This window comes from Camelus ferus, chromosome 15 (assembly GCF_009834535.1).
Source record: "Camelus ferus isolate YT-003-E chromosome 15, BCGSAC_Cfer_1.0, whole genome shotgun sequence".
Taxonomy (NCBI): domain Eukaryota; kingdom Metazoa; phylum Chordata; class Mammalia; order Artiodactyla; family Camelidae; genus Camelus; species Camelus ferus.
The window spans coordinates 27,301,949-27,326,146 of NC_045710.1; the positions used below are offsets into that span (position 1 = coordinate 27,301,949).

General features: G+C 36.7%; 2 protein-coding genes across 3 annotated transcripts in view; one reads left to right on the forward strand and one right to left on the reverse strand.

The window, feature by feature from the left end:
- Nucleotides 1–10,025, reverse strand: part of DHX57 (DExH-box helicase 57) — a 74,262-nt gene extending 64,237 nt beyond the window's left edge. The window contains exons 1-2 of the mRNA XM_032497368.1: nucleotides 10,008–10,025; nucleotides 2,030–2,121 (exon numbers count right to left, since the gene is read on the reverse strand). The gene's annotated coding sequence lies outside the window, so the exon portion shown is untranslated. The remainder of the gene's footprint in view (nucleotides 1–2,029; nucleotides 2,122–10,007) is intronic.
- Nucleotides 10,026–12,523: 2,498 nt separating this feature from the next.
- Nucleotides 12,524–24,198, forward strand: part of ARHGEF33 (Rho guanine nucleotide exchange factor 33) — a 44,147-nt gene continuing 32,472 nt past the window's right edge. For both annotated transcript variants that reach the window (XM_032497371.1, XM_032497372.1), the window contains exons 1-5: nucleotides 12,524–12,548; nucleotides 14,090–14,139; nucleotides 21,755–21,919; nucleotides 22,248–22,369; nucleotides 22,698–22,840. In XM_032497371.1, coding sequence (XP_032353262.1) covers nucleotides 12,524–12,548; nucleotides 14,090–14,139; nucleotides 21,755–21,919; nucleotides 22,248–22,369; nucleotides 22,698–22,840 — 505 coding nt within the window. The remainder of the gene's footprint in view (nucleotides 12,549–14,089; nucleotides 14,140–21,754; nucleotides 21,920–22,247; nucleotides 22,370–22,697; nucleotides 22,841–24,198) is intronic.

Below are 24,198 nucleotides of genomic sequence, written 5' to 3' on the forward strand. Positions count from 1 at the left end.
TCATACCAGAGACAGAGCTAATCAGACTCTTAGAGAGGTTAAGCAATTTTCCCAAGGTCATGAACTATTTAAATAACGGAGTAAAGATTTGAATCTAGATGCGCCACACTTCAAAGCTCAGATCATCCACTTTGCTTTTTGATAATGCAATCTGTAAACATTTTCATCAGGCTTCCTGCCATAGAACTATGAGACAGTATTCCCCAGAGAGTCAGGAAGAAAGTGCACCTGCTGACTGGCAGTGTCAGGGAAAGGAGGGAATACTGGAGTGAGCGCTGACTCTCACTTCTCACTCGCTGTGGGGCTGGGCAGCTGTGGGAAAGCCAGGCACCCTCTCTGGGCTTCCATTTCCTCATCTCTAGTATGCGGAGGCTCTCAAAGTCCTTGCGCCTCTGAAATGCTGAGGCTATAATCTAGCAGGGTGTCTCCAAATATTACTCAGCAACATGGTGATATGGCCACCATGGCCTTCCTGATCTGAGAAGAGCACTAAGCACATAGCAATGTAGGCAGGAGATGTGGGGCAGCCTGTGTGTGCTTGTCAGAGTGACTTGCCATCAGGTAAGGCAACCATTTCAAGTGACATCAGAGCAAGATGAACAGGCATAACCTACACAGGGAATGATTTCCTGCAGTGTGTGTAAGCGGCCCTGGATAGATTTCAAGTGAGCTTGTTCAGCATCTTTCCATATTTTTTTAAACATTTTTTATTGATTTATAATAATTTTACAATGTTGTGTCAATCCATATATTTTTTAAAGGTTCTGAAGAACAGGATTGCTATGCAACTGCCTGGGATGGGAGAAGTATGTAATTCAGTTTGGAGGCAGGAGGATGGAGCGCTTCTATACTATGTTTTGTTTACTTATTTCTGTCCCAGGTTGTTTCAAAAAGGAAACTGAAACAGTGCAACACGAGATTTAGGAATCAGAACACAGCTTCTCAGTAAAACCAGCCCCAATGTGCCCACCGTGTTCTGGTCTCTTTATGGAATGTTTCTAGGCCTTCTTCCCTTGTGCCAAATTTAGCAGATGTGGTAAGAAATTACCCGTTGATTGGGTTCAGTATGCCTTAGCTCTGAGGAGGACATGCATGAAATAGACTAAAATTTAAAAAGAAATGATCAAACTAATGATGAGTTTACATTTGTCATCAATCAATAAACACGTTGACTATTTCTTATATATAGGGTACTATGCTGTTGGGCTCTAATAATAATGCGTTATTAGATAACCCTTGCCTTAGTGAGGAAAGATGACAGTTGAGAATGGCCAAGGCAGGCTTATGAAGGGTATGAGACAAGAACTGCCCTTTGAAGGTGGAGCAGGAAGGACTTGGGTTGGCAGAGGTCAGAGGGTTTTAGGCAGGTTAACTGCAGGGACTGAGGTCCTCAGGTAGGAATGCATAAGGCCCATGGGTGGATTAGTCCTGCAGGGACGAATGCTGTGGTTTCAAGAGAACATTGCTGAGCCCTGTCAGTGGTGCACAGGCTGTGGCCTATTCTAACTGAGGTCATAGATTTGCACAATTTGTCTGTGATTTCCAAGTCCTGGAGTTCATTGGGAGGCAGTGAGAAATTAGTCATTCTGAAGATTGGATTTTACTCTATTCTCCTTTTTAGCACTTCTGAAAGTGCCAAAGGCAGATCCAAATTGGATGTCATTTCATCTGAGCTATGAAAAAAATTCTCCCAGGAGTGTCCGCAGTAACCTGGTTTCCCCTCTCACCTAAAATAGGCTGCCAGTAGTAACCGATGCTCTATTTCACAACGTACTACTAACTCAGCTACGCGATTCAGATCCTGTGAGTCCTGCCACTGCTTCTGCTTTAGCAGGAAGCATACTTCCTGAGGACTAGTTAAGGATTTACCCTCTGCAAATGAGGATCACCCCTTGGGCTGGAGGGGGCTCTCTCTGGAGCTCAGGGCTCCCTCCCCTCACAATTCTCACTCTCTTCCTTCTCTTCCAACCGGGACTGGCCTAGTGAAAATACAACAGTCACTTAATTTTCTTTGAAAGTTGGTATTTACCTTGTATTCGGCGACTCTGTGCCCTCTGTCTCTTGCATAGCATGTCTCTGGGAGGCTCTTAACTTCCACTCAGGTGAATCCAGGGAGAGAACCTGTTTAAAAGGTTGAAACTAAAACAAGTCAAACCAGGATTAGAAAAGAGATAGAGCACATCCTCCTCACCAGACCCACAGCTCATGAAGCATCCAGGTTCCCCAAGTCAGGTTCCAACTTTATGTATGCCAATTAATAAAATGAGTTGGAAGAGCTTCTGGAAGTATTATGGTCTGAAATTCGGGTAAGTTTTGATGTCCTAAATGAGGCATTCTTAAATTTAAAATAATTATCTCTAGGCTTTAGACTGTTTTTTGTGTGTAATAGCATGCTAGGATTCTTTTTTTCTGATCGATGTAGCAACTCAACCAAATTACTTTATCTTGACTGATACTAGGTAGACAAAACAAAACAAAAATAATGTGCCAGTGGAATGGAGGAGGGAGGACCTCTCTTATTCCATACTCAGATGTAAAGAACCTCTGTGTGTTCTACGCGCTTTGGAACTGCCCACGCTCCGTGCTTTGCCCCTCTCTCACTGGCTCTGGGCACCCTAAGGTTGTGGGCAGCTGTGGAGTATTGGTTATAATTAGTTTTGGTGCAGGGCAATTTGTTAGGAAATCCTGCTCTCTCTTGGTTCATCAATGGTGGGCACAGGGATATATTTCTGCCAGTGAAATTTTGCTTAATAAAATAGGGATTTGTTTCCCTAACAAAATTCCCTCCAGGCTAAACTCTTTCTATATTTACCACTAATTATTTTTTGCTTATGTGAAGCACATGTGATAAAAAGCATGTTTCTCTTGTCTATTGGATGAGAATTCAATTCACTTCCATAAACATTTGTTGAGCACAAGCTCAGAATGCGGCAAGGAGCTAGGATACAAAGATGAATAAAATACACCTTCTTCTGCTTACAGTCTGGTGAGGGAACTAGCATTCAGGTAGTAAACCAAGGATGGGATGATGGCCTTATGACTTGATTCTGTGGCAGGGGCCACTCAATTTCTAGCAACACCTATATTTGCAGAAGGTCAAGTAAGAGGCTGACTTAAGGACCAAAACCATTTTCAAAATAAAGCTACTTATTATTTGGGATGTCAGGTGACAGAGTCCTATTTTAATTCTTTAATTTATTGTCCTTGCCATCATAAATTGCTATGTATTCAAGGATGATTTGATTATATATATATTTGGGGAAGTGGGTATAAAGTTACATTATTGCTAAGGTAACCTCATTTTAAACACCTGCATACATACCTATGTATTATGAAATTTGCCTTACCTCCTTACCATTTTGCTTCTAAGGGTCACATTGTGCTCTTTGTTTTTGGTTTTTTGTTTTTGCATTGTATTGATTAATGAATTATATTAATAAGATTTTATTTGGTTTTTCTCTTAATTAAAAAAAATTTGTGTGTGGGGAAGTAATTAGGTTTTTATCCATTTATTTATTTTAATGGAGGTACTGGGGATTGAACCTAGGACCTCGTGAATGCTAAGCACACACTCTACTACTGAGCTATACCCTCCTTCCACTAATAGATTTCTAAGCTAGAAAAATCAAGACTTTTTTTATAATCTAGAGCAAACTACTGGTTACAGTGTTGCATTTTTGTTTTCTGATATTCTATTTAGATTATTTGTATATTTATTTAGGCCATTCTAGAGTAGATTGGGAATTGGAACTCATAGAATGGATCTAGTAATTTACATATATCTTATTTTCTGGTATGGATTAAGTAACAAAGAGTCATGGTTATCGATAGAAACTTCCTGTGATATTATCCTGAGTTATTTCTTATTTAGGGGGTAGATATTCGATATCCCCCTTACAATATTGACTGTTGTAACTGACTTTACAGTTTTTAAAGCAAAGTTCAAAGATTTATGTTTTCCTAAAAAATTGTCCATTTTATTTAGCTTTTAAAAATTATTGCCAATAAAATAGACATAGAATTTTAAAAATAACATTTCAAAGCCTCTGAATCAGAAATTACACCCTATTTTTTGTCCTACTTTGCATTCTTTCTTTTTCTCTCAATCTCCCTCTCTCTCATTAGACTTGCCAAAACTTTTCTCATTTTACCACCCCATTCAATCTGTTTTTTCAAGTAGCTATCAGACCCCACATAGGAACTGATGCATTTTTAATGACAGCAAAAGTGGCCTTTTATACTACAGTGTTTCAGAATCCTGTGGCATAAAGTGGTTTATTTAAAGATAGAAAATAGAAGAAAGAATAATGGTCTCATTTGGAGCTACTTCCTTACTTGTTCAGAGCTAGTTTCCTTCTGTATAAAATGGATGGTAACGTGCCCTGTCTATTACGTGCTACAATGATCAAGTGAGATAATGGATGTAAGAATGCTTTGGAAACTATGACACAGGTACAAAAACAAGGTCACGAAATCCATCATTTCATGAAATACATGTTGCTTTTAGGCTGTATAGAAAAAAACAAATAACCCCTTTAATAATTTTTTTCAAAGCACTTTTCTACATCACAAAGATCATATAGACTTTCCTCCCTGAAAACGTTTGCAGGATTTGTCCTGATGAATTACTTTAGTTTCAGGGGAAAATATTTCATCACCCTACCCCCAACATAAAAGTTCTCATTCTACTAAATTAGAAATGTGCACTAAAGACCCATTCAATAAAGGACACTGAAGTGGAAATTAACTCCAGTCTGCTTCCAATTAATTTCAATTCCCCAAAGTGCCAAACTTTCCTTTTCTGTCACAGCAGTAATTGGAAAGTAATAGACAATCCTGAATTTTTGTGGTCTTATGCCTGCATTTGTGGGGGGGGGTGTTATACATTCTAGGTCAGTATGGGGGCAGAGGTGAGGAGATTTTTTTGGTATTCTTTAGGCTTCTATTAACTTTATTAATAGTATTAATTTTATTATTCGAATTAATTTCACAAAAGTCTGGCTATAACTTTTTACGTTAATGTTTCAACATTCTTATTTCTCTATTGTAATAACTTTAGAACCTTTGTTTTTAAGCAGCAGAAACCCATTTTAAAAGGAAATCCTTCCCCAAAAGCTACAGTCTGAATCAGACAAGAACAGAGAGACTCTGGTTGAAGGGGTTGGGAAGGGGGGCCCAGAACCTCACCAGCTTGGTGACTTTCTCTCTGTTCCCAAGACAGGCTCAAAAAAACCTGAGGGCTTCCAAGTACAGACTAAAAGCCATTGCTCTATATAATCATCAGGCATGGTTCAGAGACAAACAGGCTTTTTCTAAAAATTTACTAGTATTTTCTCAAGGGTCTGCCAAGGCCCAGAAGGATGTTTTTAGAGGCTATTATTGCTATTGTAGAGATGGAAAGAAAGGAGGAAGGCTGGCAAAGAGTAGAAGCATGTTAACTTGGTGAGAATGTGGCAGCATCTGATTTATTCAAGGGGAGGCAGTGATTCAAGTACTATGAAGGGCAGAGTAAGAATTACTGGACTCAGACAGTGAGAGATTCCCATACAAAATGAAGTGGACCGCAAGTGAGATCTCAAAGGGAATTTCATAATGTAGTATAGCTCTTTCCAGAAAAAGTCTTACTACTTTTCCATGCAATCCTGTTGTTATTCTTCCTTTTAAGAGGCACCTTTCAATATATATTACTCATTAATAAGATCATACCCTTCAAACTAGTAATTCTCTTCTGGAAACCTAGCCTAAGGGAAAAAATGTCTTAAATGGGGGAAAAGCTATATTCTTTTTTATATTCCTTTATTAGAAGGAAAACCAGAACATGATCCTAATATTCAATGATTGGAGGACGCAAAGAAAACAATGACACAATTCCTCAAACAACTATTTTTCAGTAATGAACTATACTGATTGTGAAACTATATGGAGAAGTCCAGGAGTGAATCCACCCGCTCTGAAATCACAGAGCCCTGAGTTCCAATCCTGGCTCCCTCTGCCATTTCTTGTCTGTGATCCTGGGCACATTATTACCTCATTTCCCCAAGCCTCAGTATTCTCATCTGTAAAATGAGGATAATGATCCATGCTAAACAGGATCAGTATGAGGATTCAATTAGATGCGACAATATAAATAAAATATGAAACATAATGCTTCGCACATAGTAGCTGTTCAATAAACGTTCGTTCTCTCTCCACTGTTCCTTTTATAGCACATGGGAAGATATTTATTCTCTATCAACAGATTTGTGGACAAACGTAAGGAAATACACAATTTCCTAGGAAAATATAAATTATAAAATTAAGTTAAAAAGTTGGATAGACAAATTACCTTTGAAGAAACTGAATAGGATTTAAAGACCTGTCTATCTTTTTAGAAAGGCACCAAGACCAAATGTTTTCATAGCTATGCTCTACTTATCTTTTAATGAACAGACAATCCCAATTTAATTGAAAATTTTCTAGATTATAGAAGGTAAAAAAAACTCTAATTCACCTTAAGAAGCTAGCATAAACTTAATGCCCCCCCAATAGAATAAAAAAAAGCAAAACCCAATAAATCCTCTACAGATCAAAATCACTCATGAATATATAGATGCCAAAATGTCTAAATAGTAACAAATAGAATCTGGCAGAGTACCAAAAAAAAGCTAAGCCCTATGACTAAGCAAATATTCCAGGAATGTAAGGATGATTCAATATCAGGGAATCAGTATAATTCATTATAATAATAAGTCAAAGGAGAAAAAGGTAATTCTATCAATAGCTGCTAAAAGGACTAATAAAATACAGTAGCCATTCCTAATAAGAAATTTTATGGGGGATGGTATAGCTGAGTGGTAGAGCATGTACCTAGCATGCACAGGGTCCTGGGTTCAATTCCCAGTAACTCCATCAAAATAAACAAATACTTAATTACCTCCTCCAAAATAAAAAAAAAAAACAAAAGAAAATTTAAAAAAAATTTTTTAAGAATTTTACTAAAATAAGACTAAAGAGACACCTGCACCCCAGTGTTCATAGCAGCACTATTTATAATAGCCAAGACATGGAAACAGCCTAAATGTCCATCAACAGATGACTAGATAAAGAAGATGTGATATATTTATATAATGGAATACTATTCAGCCATAAAAACTGACAACATAATGCCATTTGCAGCAACATGGATATCCCTGGATAATGTCATTCTAAGTGAAGTAAGCAAGAAAGAGAAAGAAAAATACCATATGAAATCGCTCATATGTGGAATCTAAAAAAAAAAAAAAAAAAGAACATAAATACAAAACAGAAACAGACTCATAGACATAGAATACAAACTTGTGGTTGCCAAGGGGGCAGGGCATGGGAAGGGACAGACTGGGATTTTAAAATGTAGAATAGATAAACAAGATTATACTATATAGCACAGGGAAATATATACAAGATCTTGTGGTAGTTCACAGCGAAAAAAATGTGACAATGAATATACGTATGTTCATGTATAACTGAAAAATTGTATTCTACACTGGAATTTGACACTGCAAAATGACTATAACTCAATAAAAAATGTTTAAAAAAAAAAAAGACTACAGAGAAATTACTTAAGCGTGATACCTGTTATTTACCAAAGGTAGAAAATGTGATTCTAAATGACTTTAAAGCCATTTATATTAAAACCAGAAGGTAGATAGTGATATCCACTGTCACCATTATTAGTAAACATTATTCTAGAATCTCTAACAAATACAATAAAATATAATGAAATAGCCAGTATAAAATTTGAAAATGAGGATTAAAAATTACCTAGAAATATTTATTTTTAAAATCTTCCATAACTAATAAAGGAATTTAGGAAGGTGGCAGAGTACAAAATAAATACCCAAAAGAAAAAAAAAGAGAATAAAAAACCAACTAGAGAGACACGGAAATGGAAAAAAATGCCATTCACAATAGCAATAAAAACTATAAAATCCTTAAGAATAAATTTCACAGGAAAGGAACAGGAACTTTAAGAGAAAACTATAAAATCTGATTGAAAAACATAAAGCAAGAGATTCAGACAAATGAGATGAACTATATTGTTCTTGGATGACAAGATTCAGTGTAAGAAAAATGCTAATTTTCCCTCTATTAATATATAAATCTGTGTAATTTCAATGAAAATTTCAGTATTTTTTGGTAATGGATAAAATAATCATGGAGTACATTTATTTATATGGAAAAGTAAGTGTTAGGAAAAGCAAATCATAAAAAAGAGTAATAGCTGATTTGCCTCACCAAGTATTTTTAAAACACTAAAGAACTGTATAATTTGTGATTTTGGCATAGGAACAGAGAGAGAGATCAGAATGGAATAGAGAGTCCATAATAGATCCTGGTGTACATGGGAATTTAATACATCATAAAAATGATATTTCAATTCCATGAAGGAAAAGGATGACTTACATAATAACTAGTGTAGCTACAAGTGGCTATCTGGAAAATAAGGAAATTGAACACTCCCTTGCTCCATACATAAAAACAAAATCCAGATGCATTAAATACTTAACAATAATAAAAAACCTTAGAAGAAAATTTAGGAAAAAATATATATACAAACTTTTGGGCTGAGGAGAGCTTTTAAGCCAACTCAAGAAACCTAAAAGCAATTAAGGGAAAGTTATTTAACTTCATAAATTTAAAAATGTCTCAAGAGCAGAAGTGACCACAAAGTCAAAAGACAAAAAGATAGATGGGAAAAGAGATGTCATAATTCATAGGACAGATAAAGATTTAACCTATATTATATAAAAGCCCTTATTCATTGATAAGAAAAAGGCAGATGACCCTATAGAAAAATATGCAAAGCAGAGGAATAGATGGTCACAGAAGAGCAAATCTCAAGGTCCAGTAAGTATATGTAGATATGTTCAACAGCAGTAGAAATTAGCCAAAGTAACCATGAAATATCACTCTTCACCTATCTGACTGGCAAGAACCAAAAAGTGTTAACATCCACTATTGGCTAGGATGCAGGAGAAAAGGTACTCATGCAGTATTCCGGGAGGAAAAGAGAATAAATACAGTCTTTCTGGAAAGCAGCCTAGTCATATCTATTTAAGCCCCACATACATAAAAGCACCAGTATGTGTGGCTCTATATACCAGGATATTTGTTGTAGCATTGTTTGTAGTGACAAAATAATGGAAATAAAGGGAATGCCCATTAGTACAGGAATGATAAACATGGGTCATTCCTACCATGGATATTATGCAGCCATTAAAAATAACTTTAGATTGATATCAATTAACTTGGAAAGACTACCATGATGGATTAACTGAGAGAGAGGATGCAGAGAGATATGGTATGACCCTACAACAACAGCCCCACCCCATATATGTACATTCTGTATATACGTTCAGATATGATCCTACGAGGATGGGGAAAGGAATGGAAGAACACCAGCAGATGGTTAACACTGGCTGGGACTAGGGAGGAACTCTCTGCACAGATGGCCACAATAAAAACAACATGGATAATAATGATCCAATTTGTAAAACAAAGTAAAATGTGTATGCTATAACATAGGTGAAAAAGGAGATAAAAATGACAGGTAGGCTCCATTAACAATCATGTAAAACATTCAAGAGAAAAATGATTGCCTGGTAATACAATCAAATGATCGCGATGGCTAAGTAGAGGCATTATAGTTGCTTTATTCCCTCTACATTTTCTAAATGTTTTGAAATGTAGTTTGGTTGTCTTTGCAATTAAATTTAAAAAAATAAAATTTCTCATTTATTTTTCAGCAATCACATACCTCTTATTACTCCTTGAAATCAGTAACCATTCGTACATATGTGAGCTTGATGATGTCCTAGCTCTGAAAATGCACAAATTTACATTTTATCTATGATTGATGAAGTTTTTTTGGTTTGTTTTTAATTAGTTGTAGATTAGATAATTAAATCGTCTGGAATTAATTATCCATAAAAATATGGCTTTATGTATTTCAAGATTTTTTTTTCCCCAAAAAAGGTAACAGAAATCACCTCTAACAATTATTTTCAAAGCTGTGTGGCTTTGAGCAGGTCACTTTTCTTCCTCTCTCCAGGCCTCAGTTGCTTCTCCTATAAATGAAGAAATTGGATTAAATAATTTTCTCAGTGCCTTTTGGCTGTCACATTTTGTGATTTAATTATATTCATTATGGAATGCACTAAATATTAAATAAATGGTCAATTGCTAAGGAGAAGAAACTTTTCACCTTAGCAATGCTTATATCAGCTAGGAAAGAGATTCAGACAGCTAGGGAAGATGCCTTATCTTGACAAAGCTTTCATGCTCACATGAAAAGTGTACAAATGTACAAGATTCCAAATAGCAGGTGGCCTTCACTTCGGGCCTTTCTTTATTTTATATCCCTCATTTATAACTGCGTAGCTATTGACCAATGCTTTTTCATCCATATGCACCCTCCAGGCTCTGGCAATTTTATCATTTTTCCTTTACAAACCTCAATATGTGAATGAAACGGCAATTCTATTTTGAGGTATAAATTACATAGGATAAAATGCACACTGTCAAAAATACACATTTTGATAAGTTTTGACAAATTTATGCACCTGTATAACCACTAACCACAATTAAGCAACAAAACATTTTTATCACCCTAACAAGTTCCCTGTGCCTTTTCCCAGTTAACTCTCACTTCCTGCCCTAGGCAACTACTGATCTGCATTTTGTCATTATGGAGCAGATATGTCTTTTCTAGAGCAACGAACAAAGTTATAACTTGTGTTTTCTCAATCTTGGATAGTGTTAATATATTTTGACTGTTTTAATCAGGTTTCTTTTTTTTATTTTTTGGGGGGGAGGTAGTTCAGTTTATTTATTTTATTTATGTATTTATTTATTTTTAAATGGAGGTACTGGGGATTGAACCCAGGACCTCGTGCACACTAGGCACATGCTCTATCACTGAGATATACCCTCCCCCTTCAATCAGGTTTCTTAATTGCAAAGTAAAAGAAAACAATTCTGTCTGATTTAAGCAGCAAAAAAATTTGTTAAAAGGTTATGGGCAGCTCATAGAATTGCTGGGAGCCCAGGGAACCGAGTTTGGGATTATGCAGACAGCAGCAATGCCCCCAGTCATACAGTACAGCTGTTCCGGTAAGGAAAGCACCACTCGCAGCAGCTTGAGTTACCCACACTGTCTGTACCAGATCATGGTCATTATCGCTACCCTCACTGCTGCTGCTGTCTTAGGAATTATTTTTGTTTCTAAGAAAGTAGAAGATATTTAGGTATATCTGTCTCAGGAAATCCTCCTGCAGCTGCCAGTGTCAGTTGGGGTGGGTGTATCAGAGAAGCATCATGTGTCCATCATACCTTAGCTGCAAGGGAGGCTAGGAGAACCTGGCACTTTCAGCCTCTGTAAGGAGAGGCCTCTGATCAAGCTGCATAAGGTTGGGAAGTTCCCCTATTACTGGAAAGGTTTACAATTCTAGATGGCTAAAAAGAGGGCCAATGTCCACAATACTGATTATTTTTGATTATTAGGCTGCATTCTGAACTGGCAGTTTCAAGTCTAACAGTCACAACAGCCTGGCCACATTTAACAAGCATCTCCTGGTGTAAAGGGGTCTACCAGATGCTAAAAGTGGGGACAAGTCCTCAAGGAATTTACTAGTTAATGAAATAGAAACAGATATATTAGCCTTCATACTTACTCAAGTTAATTTCCCTGAACTATACCCTGCTATTAAATCAATGGGTTTAAATTAATTGATTTGATCCCCAAAAGAATATAGCATATTAAAATCTACCATAATTTTAAGTAAGGAATTTCATACTTACTGACAAAATATTTACCTTTGCGTTTAAAGCTAAATACTCAACTTAATATTTTCACTCTTCTGAAATTGCATATACTACATGTTGCCACAAATGTCTGTGTTTATTTCAGTTTTTTAAAGTTAACACATAATAAACAACAAAGACTTACTATATAGCACAGGGAACTATATTCAATATCTTGTAACAACCTATAATGGAAAAGAATCTGAAAAAGAATTTATATATATATATATATATCTACATATATATATAACTGAACCACTTTGCTGTATGCTGAAACTAACATAACATTGTAAATCAAATACACTTCAATTAAAAAACTTTCAGCTCTTAGAATGCCAAAATTTGAGTTAGTATTCATCAGTTATCAAGTATCGAAGGAAACAAGGCAACATGAATAGTTGGCAGAAACAAATATAACATTGATCTAGACACCCAAGAACTTAAGACATTGAATTATCAGGTACAGGATACAAAAATGTATGAAATGGTTAAAGAAATAAAACACAAAACAATAAAACAACAGTCAAGTAAAAAATAATAATAACGCTAACACAGAAAATAAGTCGTCACTTCACCTGTTCCACCTGCTGTCTCTTACTCTTCATTTCAATGGACAGGTCCGGGAAAGAGAGGATGGCCTGATCCAGGAACAGTGAAGATGCAATGTTGAAGAATAAGCTGGAGGAGAGAAGAAACAGGCACCATGGAAAAAACCAAAACAAAGCAAGGTTAGATTTCTCCTGTATCTTGCTTTAAGGCTCAGAATTTAAGAAATGCAGGTTACAGGCTTGTCTTGCTGTTGTTTCAAAACAAGATAATAGTTAACTTGACTAGTCTCATTTCCTCATCATAACAGAATGACCAGAAAGAGCAGAGACTTGGTGCTGAAGAAACAGGAAATGCTACATGTGTGTAATTTGGTCCGAGTAGTTATCTTAATTTTCTTAGCAGCAACTTTAGGACTGCTTCAGACCAACCTGCTGAATAAGGCCAAAATACATGTTCGACTAAGACATCCAACACTTTCTTGGCTGGCCTAGAAACACAAGGGCTTTCTCTTTTAATCTTTACCATACAGAATCAACCATACAAAAGTAGGTTCTGTGATCATCTCCAAATGACAGGTGAGGAAACAGTCATAGAGATGTCGGGTGATACTCACAAAGTGTCAGTGTTTGATCTGGGAGCCTGGCCTCTGTTCCCAAGTTCTTGTTCTTGCCATTAAATGGGCAAAGTAGTCTTTACTCAAGCTTGTGTGGGAATTTTGGCAATCTCAAACTATCTGGATTTTACAGGGACAGCCTTCAGTGTATGAGTTCTGGGCTGAGGTTATGCATTATTTATGAACTTAACATACTGAGGCTTGTTCCTCTAAGGAAGGGTCTCCTGTACCCGCATTTCTTAGGAGAACAATATACACACCCATACAACTAAATGTTTGCAACCAGGGGTTTTGTCTATAAACTGCCTGATTCATACATGTGACACAAGGAGATGTAGCAGAATGGATAAGCACAGGCTGCCCGTGGGCTTCACATTTTACATGGTTGCTTCCTCTCCAGGGCCAGTGTGATTCTGAATGGTACATTCTAGGCCAACCTTTCTTCCTCCTTAGGTGTAAATGGTTTCTATAACTTATTACATCCTTTGTGTTTGGCCTGTGTTTCACAGTCTCTAATGTTGACAATTCTGTTTTCTTCCTGCTTGAATTCTTTCCAGACCTTTGCTTGACAATTCCCTTCTATCAACCCTCTTGCCAGGAGGACAGCAAGATTCCCTTAGCTGATCTGGACAGTGACAGGAGGGCAGAGGTCAGAAGTTTAGCAAGGATGAGAGGCAGGAGAAGGAAGGGATATTTTACACAGGCCTCCTGAGAACAACAGAGTGACAGCTGGATAGCTTCCTTCCTGCCTGTGGAACTGTCCCCTCAGTAAACATCAGTCAGCCCCAAGAATAAGGCAGAGACTTTCATGGGCACTCCCTTCTGGCTAACTAATGATTGTTCATCATTCAGTTCGGGAAACTTCCCCACCATGGTAGAACGTGGTTTTCTACTACAAGAGTTGTATCAGGTAGATAGGGTTTGGTCACTGAGATGTAATATACAATCACCTATGTCCATTTATCTTCTGTTCCTGTCGAATCATTGGTTTCCTGTCAGGCAGGCACAGATTTAGGATCTTGTAAGTCCCCTTATTCCCTGCATGTGCCTGAAGAACACAGGGACAGAACGAGCTGCTTGATTAACCAAAGCTCTTTCTCCCTACAGGAGAGAATGAACACAAGCCAATGAATAATCCTTCCACACAGATTTACCAGGTAAAGACATAGATTGTTTCCAGCTCTCCTATGTGTAACACTGATGGCTGTCCTTTATGTATAAATTTTTTTTTTAGCACTCAAAAAAGCTCCCACATATATCATTGTATTTGTTCACTTAAGACTGTGAGATGGGCAGAAGGTTGAGAGCACCATTCATGTTGTACTTTGGAGAGAACTGATTACTGAAGGTCAACTTATCCAGTCTATAAAATACAGCACCACCCCTCCCACATCAGCTCTGCTCTTCTTGACTGCTGCCACCATCACTGTGGCCATTACACTGTGCAGTAACATTTCCATCAGAGAGAAGGAGAGAGAGCAAGTTCTATTTTTCCTAGTTTCTTATTTTAGCAGGGAGAACTGAGAATAGAAGGGGGTTAATAAGGCAAATGTTCAAATACGATGTTAGAAAAAAACTTAAGCTCCTTTTAAAGAATGAGAATAATGTAATTTACAAGGGAGATAAACGTTCTACAAAACATTATGTAAAATGTTTTCAGTGAGAGTCACATTGGGCTGCTTTCACTCTCTTGATAATATTTCTTTGACTTCTATCTTCCAACTGTAATTTGAAGTAAATTTCTGTCCTTAAAAATCATAGAGTTTATTCTGACATAATTTGTAACGTAAAAGCAGCTCGGGTTAGGGAAATCCATGCTTCTCTCAACAGTAAAGGCACTGTTATCTGGAATGCATGAGAAGGAAAAAAGAATTGACAGGGTTTGGTGGGGGTTGGGAGAAAAGGTGATTTTTAAGTTTACTTTAAGGTTTTAAGCCCTGGTAACTAGGAAAAAGAGTGGTCTCCTGGATAGAGATGTAGGAATCCAGAAGAACAGATAGTTCGGAGGAAATGTAATTTAGACTTATTGAGTTTAAGTAACAGTAAAGTGAAAATAACTAGCTTCCAGAAATACCACACAAGAGAGCACTGCTGTGGACCCACTTAGGGCAAGCCAGCACAGGATTATAGAAACATTTTAATTAGGTTGCTCCTAAACCTAGACCAGCAATGAGAGGGGGTAAGGGAAACAGCTTTGTTTCAACTTAATGCATATTTATTGAGCAATTACTATGTGCAGAGTCTACTGCTTGGCCTAATGGGAGATGAAACAGATGAAACAGACATCCTCATTTTTAAGTGTCCTGGAAAACACATACAATTAATATCTCATACAAGGTAGGCTGTTACAAGAATTATAGCAGAAGCATTGACAAAATTTTGTGGGATACAGACAAGGAATGAATTAATATTGACTGAAGGGTTTGAACCAGGCATTTAAGGACAAGTTGATCATTTGGTAAGTGGATCTGGGGAAAGGTATTTCAGGCAGAGGGACTAGCTTGAACAAAGGCCTGGAAACTGGAGTGAGTCTTCATTCAGTGCTGATTTGACGCCTCATGCGTCCAAGACCTCCAAGGTGTGTTCCTCACCCACCTCCCCATCTGTTAACGTCTGGCCTGTGTATGGCATTTGAATGAATGTGACTATCTCTTTAAACTCAGGTATGATTTAAAGCCTGTTATAGATTTTATGTAGGTCACTCCCTGAATGTTGGCTAAACATAGCTGCAGGGGGTGGCCTCATTCTCTTACTGTATCACAAATCCAAGTACATCTGTTCACAGAGGAACAAGTGAAGCAGTGGAAGTGAAGTTGGTCTATATGACCTCTGTGATGCTGTGATCATAACCCCACCCTTGTATTAAAAGAATGCTTCCTAAGCCCTAGTCTGTTTACTCCAAGCAACATTTAACCAAAAGAAGATGAAGGAGGAGAAGTAAACAAAGAAGAAGAGGAAGAGGATGGAGGGAAGCAGGGAGAGGTTAACCATAATAGACACAATCTACACTAAAAAGGGAGAGTAAAAAATGAAATTTGAAGCAAAATGTGACATCTCAGCCATTTTCTATCTCCTTATTTTATTCTCTCAATAGACCCCCCAACCCTACCTGACATTATAGTAAATATTAACTTATTTATTTTATAATTGTCTATCTCCTTCTCTAGAATGTAAGCTCCAAGGGCAGGGATTTAGTACATTTTGCTCTCTGTTGTATTCTCAGAATAAAGTATAGTGCTTGGAATATAATACATATTCAATAAATATTAGTTGAATGAATGAATGAATATTGTAAGATGTGTATATTGCTTTGAGCCAAGAGGTCTGATGAAGTCATTTAGTCTCTGGTGCCAAATGGTGTTTGGAAAATTGTCTGGTTCTTTGCAAAAGAAAGGAGAGATCTTCACATCATACTCTAATCAAAATAAACTCAAAAGTGGATTGAATGATTAAATATAAAAAATAAAACCATAAGAGTTCAGAATTAGTGAATATTTGCCTGTGGATGTGAAACGTCTTTCTAAGTAAAAAAGCACTAATGAAGAAATCACAAAGGAAGGGGTTAGAGGGTTCAACCACATCACAATTAAAAACTTTTCCAAAGTAAAAATATTTTCAACAAATTCAAAGACAAATAACAAAACTGGGAAAATTCCTACAAAAATATTACAGAGGTTTAATGATATATAAATAGTTCATAGAAATAAAAAAGAAAAAACTCCTGAAACCCTAGTAGAATATGGGCAAAGAACACAAACAGACAATTTACCAAAGTAAAATTACAGATGGCTAATAAATAGAAGAAAAGGCTGAAGCTCCAAGAAACAATGATTAAAACAAGGAGTATTATTTTTGACTACCTAATTAGCAAATAATAAAATAAATACTAGTATTTAGTTCCAATGAGTGTGTATAAATTGATGGAGACTTTTATGAAAATTATTAAAGTGCAGGAAAAGTGTTAAAATGTTCACATCCCTAATTGATTCCCTGTTCTTTGGATGGACATGACCTCCTTGTTAAGAGTAAGGTACAGTGCCCTAAATTAGGTCACAGAAGCCTACAGGAGTATGAGCACTACCATCTCCCAGTTCATTCCAGGTACAACCACTGTGGAACAAGGTGAATCAGTGTGGTGTCCACTAGGACTGTGCCTTAGCTTAGTGTATTCCCTTTTATTTGAATCCAAGTCTACCCATGTTCCTTCTTGTCATTTATCCTCTGTACATAACCCTCTCAAACTCCACCCCAATTGCTTCTCCAGAGTCAGACTGTGTTGTTTCACCTTTGATTACCTTATTTTGCATATGCATTTTAAAATACTGATCCTATTAACATAAGAAGTGGAGGGTGAGGTCCCCGATTAAGGCAACAGATGTGGTAACTGCACAACTGAGTTCTAGCTCAACTCTCACACACATGATCTGAACTCCAGCTGTGTTTTTGGCTCACTTGTAACCTTAGGAATGTAAACACTTCAGCTTCCACCATTTATATTACTTATGCTTCATACATCCTGTTCAAGACATGTTTTTCCAAATATACTAATTTAGGACACTGTACATAATACAGAATGTTTCTAAGAATATACAACCATATTATTATAACTTTTTAAACCTTCTAGTGAAATATATTTTGCATAGTTATTAATTAACTTAATACATTTAAATTTAATTTAATTTAATTTAATCCCTCCAATATAGTACATTTCCCTTTGGGTCAAATCCTACCTAACATCCTTTGACTCACAGTAATTTCATATTTAGAAATTTATCCTAAGGGAATCATCTAAACTATATACAAACTTTTAAATAACAAGTATTATATTTCAATGCATTATTTATATTAAAAATTACAAAGAATATAAATTTATAGCAAGAGTGAATGAGTAGGTAAACTGATACATCTGTAATGGAATATTATACAGCCATTAAAAGTAATTTAGTTTTATTTTATTTTATTTTTTGGTGGGGAGGTAATTAGATTTACTTATTTATATTTTTAGAGGAGGTACTGGGGATTGAACCCAGGACCTCATCATCCTATGCTAAGCATGCACTCTACCATTTGAGCTATATCTTCCCCCAGCCATTAAAAATAGACACAGAAAAAAAATGTGAGGGCTAAGGGAAAGGGCTTATAAGAATGTTAGGCAAAAAAAAAAAAGAAGGGCAGAATCAAAATGTATCTTTAGTGTGATTTCAACTATATAAATATCTGCATTTATATTCATAGAAAAAAATACAAGAGAATATGTCAATACGTCACTGGTTATATTAAAGTAATGAGATTTGGGGGTGATTCTCTTTTTTTCTTCTTTATTTTCCTCTGTAATGAAAATAATTTAAGAAAATGAGTTACGTGCCCAAAGAAATTCTAACTGAAAAACCATGGGAACCACTCCTGCAGTAATAGGTTTCATCACCAAAACTGCTATTGAATGTTTCCTAGGAACTGAAAGTCCTGTTTGAGCCTCAGTCTCTTTTTACCATTGAGGAATGTTCTTCTAACACCAGAGAAGTTAACTCTACTAGATACGTGGTGTATCCAGGAATAGATAAGATAAATTTCCAGCACACCAGGCTTCATATCAGCTTCAATAGTGCCCTGTAAGAATGACTTTAAGATCAACTTCTGCAGGAAGTGTAGAGGAGTAGATCTGGGAAATTTAATCTTGACTGTTCAAAATGTTTTGCTGCCCATTTTGTGTTTTAAATCACTGCATTAAATTAATTGCAATGGATTAATCTGTTGCATTGAATTAATAAAGAAGCCCCAAATTAGGAAGCTGGCAGAAAGACCATGTAACAACCCTGATTTAGGGGGAAACCAAAGCAATTACCATGGCATCCTTGCCATCACGTGCTACTTCAAAATACTCAGGCTTTTGCTCCTATAGAGCCTTTAGCCAGGCATTGGAGGAATTTGGCCTGCCTTGTGGAGATTTCTCAGATCTTGACATTTATGACTTTGTAGAGTTCTCAAGGCATAGGTCCAGTCCCCTGAATTTGCCTCACAGTAGCCTTCCAACCTTAATAATGGGACAGAAAGGAAGGAAAAGTCTGTGTAAAAAAAACAAGTTGGAACAACTTGAATAATTTGTGAAAATTTAGTTTGAGGACTCTGGTGGAAAAAAAAATTGGAAGACATTGACTAGAAGTCACCTTGAGAAGAGTTAAGAAGGCAAGAAAGTGAAAAAGAAAAAAAAAGAGAGAGAGAGAGAAAGAAAATTAAGAGCAGGAAATAGGAAGAATTCGGACTCCTCTCCCCTATTTCTTTGAGCCTAAGATGCCCTCTGTGGTACCGTAGGCTTCGAAGTACAAGTCTTCCCTGAACCTGCCTCCAGTGGGAGCCCGCCTTCAGCGGCAAGATGGAGGGATCATAACCTCTCTAGAGCAGCTTCATGAAAAAATCAACGAGATGAGGAACGTGTTCAACTCGCTGGAGAACAAGGTAGACACCCATTTCTAATCCTTCGGGTGGGCTGTGGGCTGTCAAATAAGAAAGCTGAAGAGAGAACAGAAAAAAGATGATAAGTCCATGTCTCCAGAATATTTTTTATTCACAAAGGAATGGCCAGTTTTACTGCAAAATCAGTCTGTAGCAGCTAAAGGGTTTAAAAGCCCCAAGCATCTTAAAAGGGGTGTCTCAAGTGTATGACTGTATTCACTACAGCATCCCCTCCCTGGCTGGTCAGTGGTTGTGAAGCTGTTTACCAAAGCAGAAGTATTACTTCAGTGGCAGGTCTCCTGGGCTCAAAGTGAACATATGGAAAGGAAGCAGGCTCATAGCTCAAAAGGGTTTCAGAATTCCCAAAGTCCTTATATAATCTGGCTGTTAGGGAAATTTACTGATAGTTTTTAATTTGTTGACAGCTGGGGTTTTACAGGTGAGGAAAAGTCCTTTCCCCTAGGACCCTGCTGCAGCCTTTGGCTCCTAGGGAAAACTCCACACGTCCACCTAAGGGAGCAGTGAAAATGAAACCTATTTCTGTTGGAAAATGGTTCCCTTTTTTTTTTTTTTACAAGCAGGAAGCCTGAGTGAATGCCAGGTTTCCTTCCTTCAGTTTTAAAACTTGCCTACGTTTTGCTTTGGTATTATATAGCCATCAATTTCATTTTGCTCACAGAGGATGAATTCACATAATGAAGATTACCAGATCAAATGCAGTTGATCTGGTGGTTTAATCCATCATGATGATGGAATTAGGACATGTGCTGAAATCCATCACAAAGATTAATTAGAATTAAAAATGATTGGAATGAAAAACAGGTTACTCATTTTGTTTCCCAGTCTTTCTGCTCCAAACACTTGGCAGGTCCTACTTTTTTCCTCAGAATGGTCTCCTTGGTTCCTCTTATTTCTCCCTCCTCCTAGCCCTCTAAAGAAAACTTCTGAAGCACAGTGAACCAAAAAACTTATATTTTGAAAATGTGGTATAGGAGAGTAAGTCACTTTATAATTGGAGATGCCATTGCAAGTTAGAACCATTTGGATAAACAGATTTTTTAAAAATGTTTAAAAATATGCATTTGAAGAAATTGTTAAGGTACCTGGATTTTCACTTCCATCCCTTTAAAATAAGTATACTTGGTGGATACTTTTAATTATAGAAAAACCTGCTAAATAGTTTTGTTTTAAAAAGCAATCTAGAGCTAAGCATTCCTTTACTTAGCAGAGTGTAAGATCACAAAAGCCAGGAAAGTAATATTATTACCTTGTTATTATTTTCTTATTGTTATTATTTTCTTAACTTTCTGTCTGTTGAAAATGCCTTTTTCATTTGTTCAATAAATAAAACCGAAATTTAGAAGTGCTCCATTTTCTCCACACTTCTGTTTGTGCGTAATTTTTTGCTTTGCCACGTAAAGGGGAGAGAAGAATTAAAATTTCTTGAACATCTTTTATGTACCAAGCATGTACTGTGGGAGGCACCTTACCTATATTTCTTCGTTTAATTCTCAAGACAGCTCTGCGAAATGTTATTATAGGTATTTTATGAATGAGGAAACCACTATAAAGAGGTTAACCAACTTGTCTCAGGTCTTAGTACTTACAGGAGAATGCTAGGATCTGACTCCAAAATTGACACTCTCCTCAGTTAGAAGTTGACACTAAAAATCCAGGTGTGTATTTCTACACAACCAGGCTTGACAGCTGAAGATGAGTCACAATCACTATCAACAGCTGCGCTTCTAACCACTGCAGGTATTTCCTGCCACTGGAAATGCAATTATCTTCTTTTCCATGATATCATACAAGAATATATATAAAAACTTCTTCCCTTTTAAAGAAATATTCAGATACACTTAATTATAACTCTTTATCATTTCATTTTTTAAGGAAAAAATAACTTGAGTTTCTGCAACTTCTCTTAACAACCAGGGATAATAAGACCCAGCCCTTCTTTCATGGAATTCTGAGAATTCAGCATTGTCTTTCACATGCATATGTTGCTTTTCAAGTAAATCTCTTTTTAATTACTGGTGTTACAATAAATAGTAGCTTGCAGGAGCACTTGTAAACTTAAATAATTGCCTGTTTTCCTGTCAGTATCAAGCTTCAGCATGTGCGATATAAAGACCACCCTCTTTTCCCCAGATGAATGGGGCCAGGGTTGCCGTAGGTTGTCCAAACTTTAGTCTGCTAGTAAATGAGGTCTGCACATGTTCAAGAGCCGGGTTTCTCAAACAAAAGAAACATCCAAGGGGTCAGTGGTACCATTTATAACAATTTATAGCATAGTGAATTCACTCTTTGTGTATTATTTAGTTGCAGGCCCTAGCCTCTGAACTCAAAACTGGCTTCACGGAAGCAATGCAAGAACTGTCAAGAATTCAACATGGAGAATATGCTTTGGAAGAGAAGGTTAAGAGCTGCAGATGTTCCATGGAAGAAAAAGTTACTGAGATGAAGAATTCATTAAATTATTTCAAGGTAGGCCCCTCTTTCTTCTATTTCCCTGCTGAAGAGAGATTTCTGGTCTTAGTAACAGAAGTAGAAAACCTGCCTTTTTGCATAGCAGCCAAATACAGGAATTTCCCTCTGGTCTATTCATTAATTTTCATGGGAAAATATCTATTTCATGTTTTAATTTCTTGGATCTCTGTGTTAAAATTAGGAACTATAACAGAAGTAAAATTTTCATCTCATTCATTTGTTCCTTTAACAAATATATATTAAAAGCTTCCTGTGTACTAGATATTATGTTATATACTTTTAGGCCATATACCAGATTAAATACATATTGATTCTCATTTTTTAGGAAGAGCTGAGCAATGCCATGTCAATGATCCAGGCCATCACTTCCAAACAAGAAGAAATGCAACAGAAAATTGAACAGCTTCAACAGGAGAAGCGAAGAGAATCTCGAAAAGTTAAAGCCAAGTGAGTGTCCTACAGAAAAATCGACCAAAGGAAAACCTATAGGCAATGGCTTATACAAAGGCACCGGGAACACTTTCCCCACTATTGGTGTATAGTCAGCTGGCCACTCAGCTCCACAGGTCAGCATGCAACGAAGGTTATACAGCATCAAAGTTGGTTAATACTAAAAATGAATGGTGACTATTACACAATAAAGGTACTTAATACAATAGAAAGTAAATAAAAATGATGTAAAGTGGCATGTAGAATTTGACTTCAACTATAAAAACATGAACTGACTCTCTTCTTAACCCATTATGTCTGAAGTCCCTTTGTTTCCCTTCCCTAGGAAAACTCAGAAAGAAGAACACGGCTCACAGGCCGGGCCTGCTCAAGCACAAGGAAGCCCCTTCCGTTCAATCAACATCCCTGAGCCTGTCCTTCCAAATGAAGACTTTACAAACCTTTTGCCTTCTCAGGCCTATGAAAAAGGTACAGTTCACAAATTGTATTGAATTAGCCAAGTATTTTTCCTTGATTCCTAGGGCTTAAGTAACGCTGAGAATACACACGTCCTCCATCCTTATTAGAGGAAAATGGTGTATCGCTCAGAATTTTTCCTTTTGTAACTGGGATTTAGAAGAATCCATAGGATCTAAGAGATGGGGAGAGTCTACACAATTTTTAAAGATTTTCTTTTTTGGGAAAACCCTAATCTGGGTACTCTGACTTTCAAATGGATTAGAAATTAGTCATTGCACAATATTACTATACCAACTATAGGAGAAAATACTAAAAAATTATTCACTCTGATGAATTGTTTCATTTTCTACATTACTTCTTGATCCTTGTCTCTCTGCAGAGACATAAAAGTGTGTGTTCTCCTTTTTTTTTTTTTTCAGCAAAGGTTTCACTGGTATGAGAAGTCCTATCTGCCCTAACTGGCAGGCAGTGCTGTCAGTGGCAGTCTAACTCTGTACTCCCCTCACTTTGGAAAACTGAGCTGGTGTAGTCTGTGGGCTGAAACAGTTGCAACCACATCCCTCATCTGAGGGAAAGAAAAGATGTTAGAAAAAAAGGCAGTACTAAAGAAATAGGCTTTCCAAGGGATGTCTGTAACCATGTTTGATTACATATTTGTTATATCTTTGTATCCTCAACTATGTCTAGCAGAGTACACAGGAGTATGACTGTAGATATTAACACTGTTTGGATGAATTTTCCTCTTTTTTTTTTTTTTTTTTTTTTGCTCTCATGTCAAAAGTCTCCAAAAGAGGCTCAATGACCTCTCAACCAATTGTAAGCTCCTCAAGGGCAGGGCTGGTAGTTTTTCTACCTTTATGGCTTAAGAAGCAATGTGGCTCATATATTTATAAACAATGAATACACTTTGAATAACTGAATTTAAAGATCTAAATCAAATGGCTTTTAATTGTTATTAACTTTAAAGTACAGACTTGCTTTTTTATTTTTAGTTTTTACCCATTTGAGTAGTTATTTCAGAGACTCAATAGGTGCAGCCTGGGAAAACTCACTTTATTCATCTGAGGAGTGGGTTCATCCCACTCTGCCTTTTATGCACCATGTCATAGACAGCATGACACAAAAGAATGATCTTGTTAGGGAAGAATAGAGAATGGGCTTGGAAAGTGGAGGTCAGAGCAATGTTGAGCTGACCACATTCACAAGGTAAAAGATTTAAAGTTATATTTGCAAAGTGCCCAGATGGATTTAAATTAGCTGTTTGGTGCCAAATCCTCCTTCCTTCCCAGTTACATAGGTACAGCTTACATAGCATGGTTTATTCTGCTGAATTGCTGCAAAAATTTGGTGATAATGTGCCATCGTAA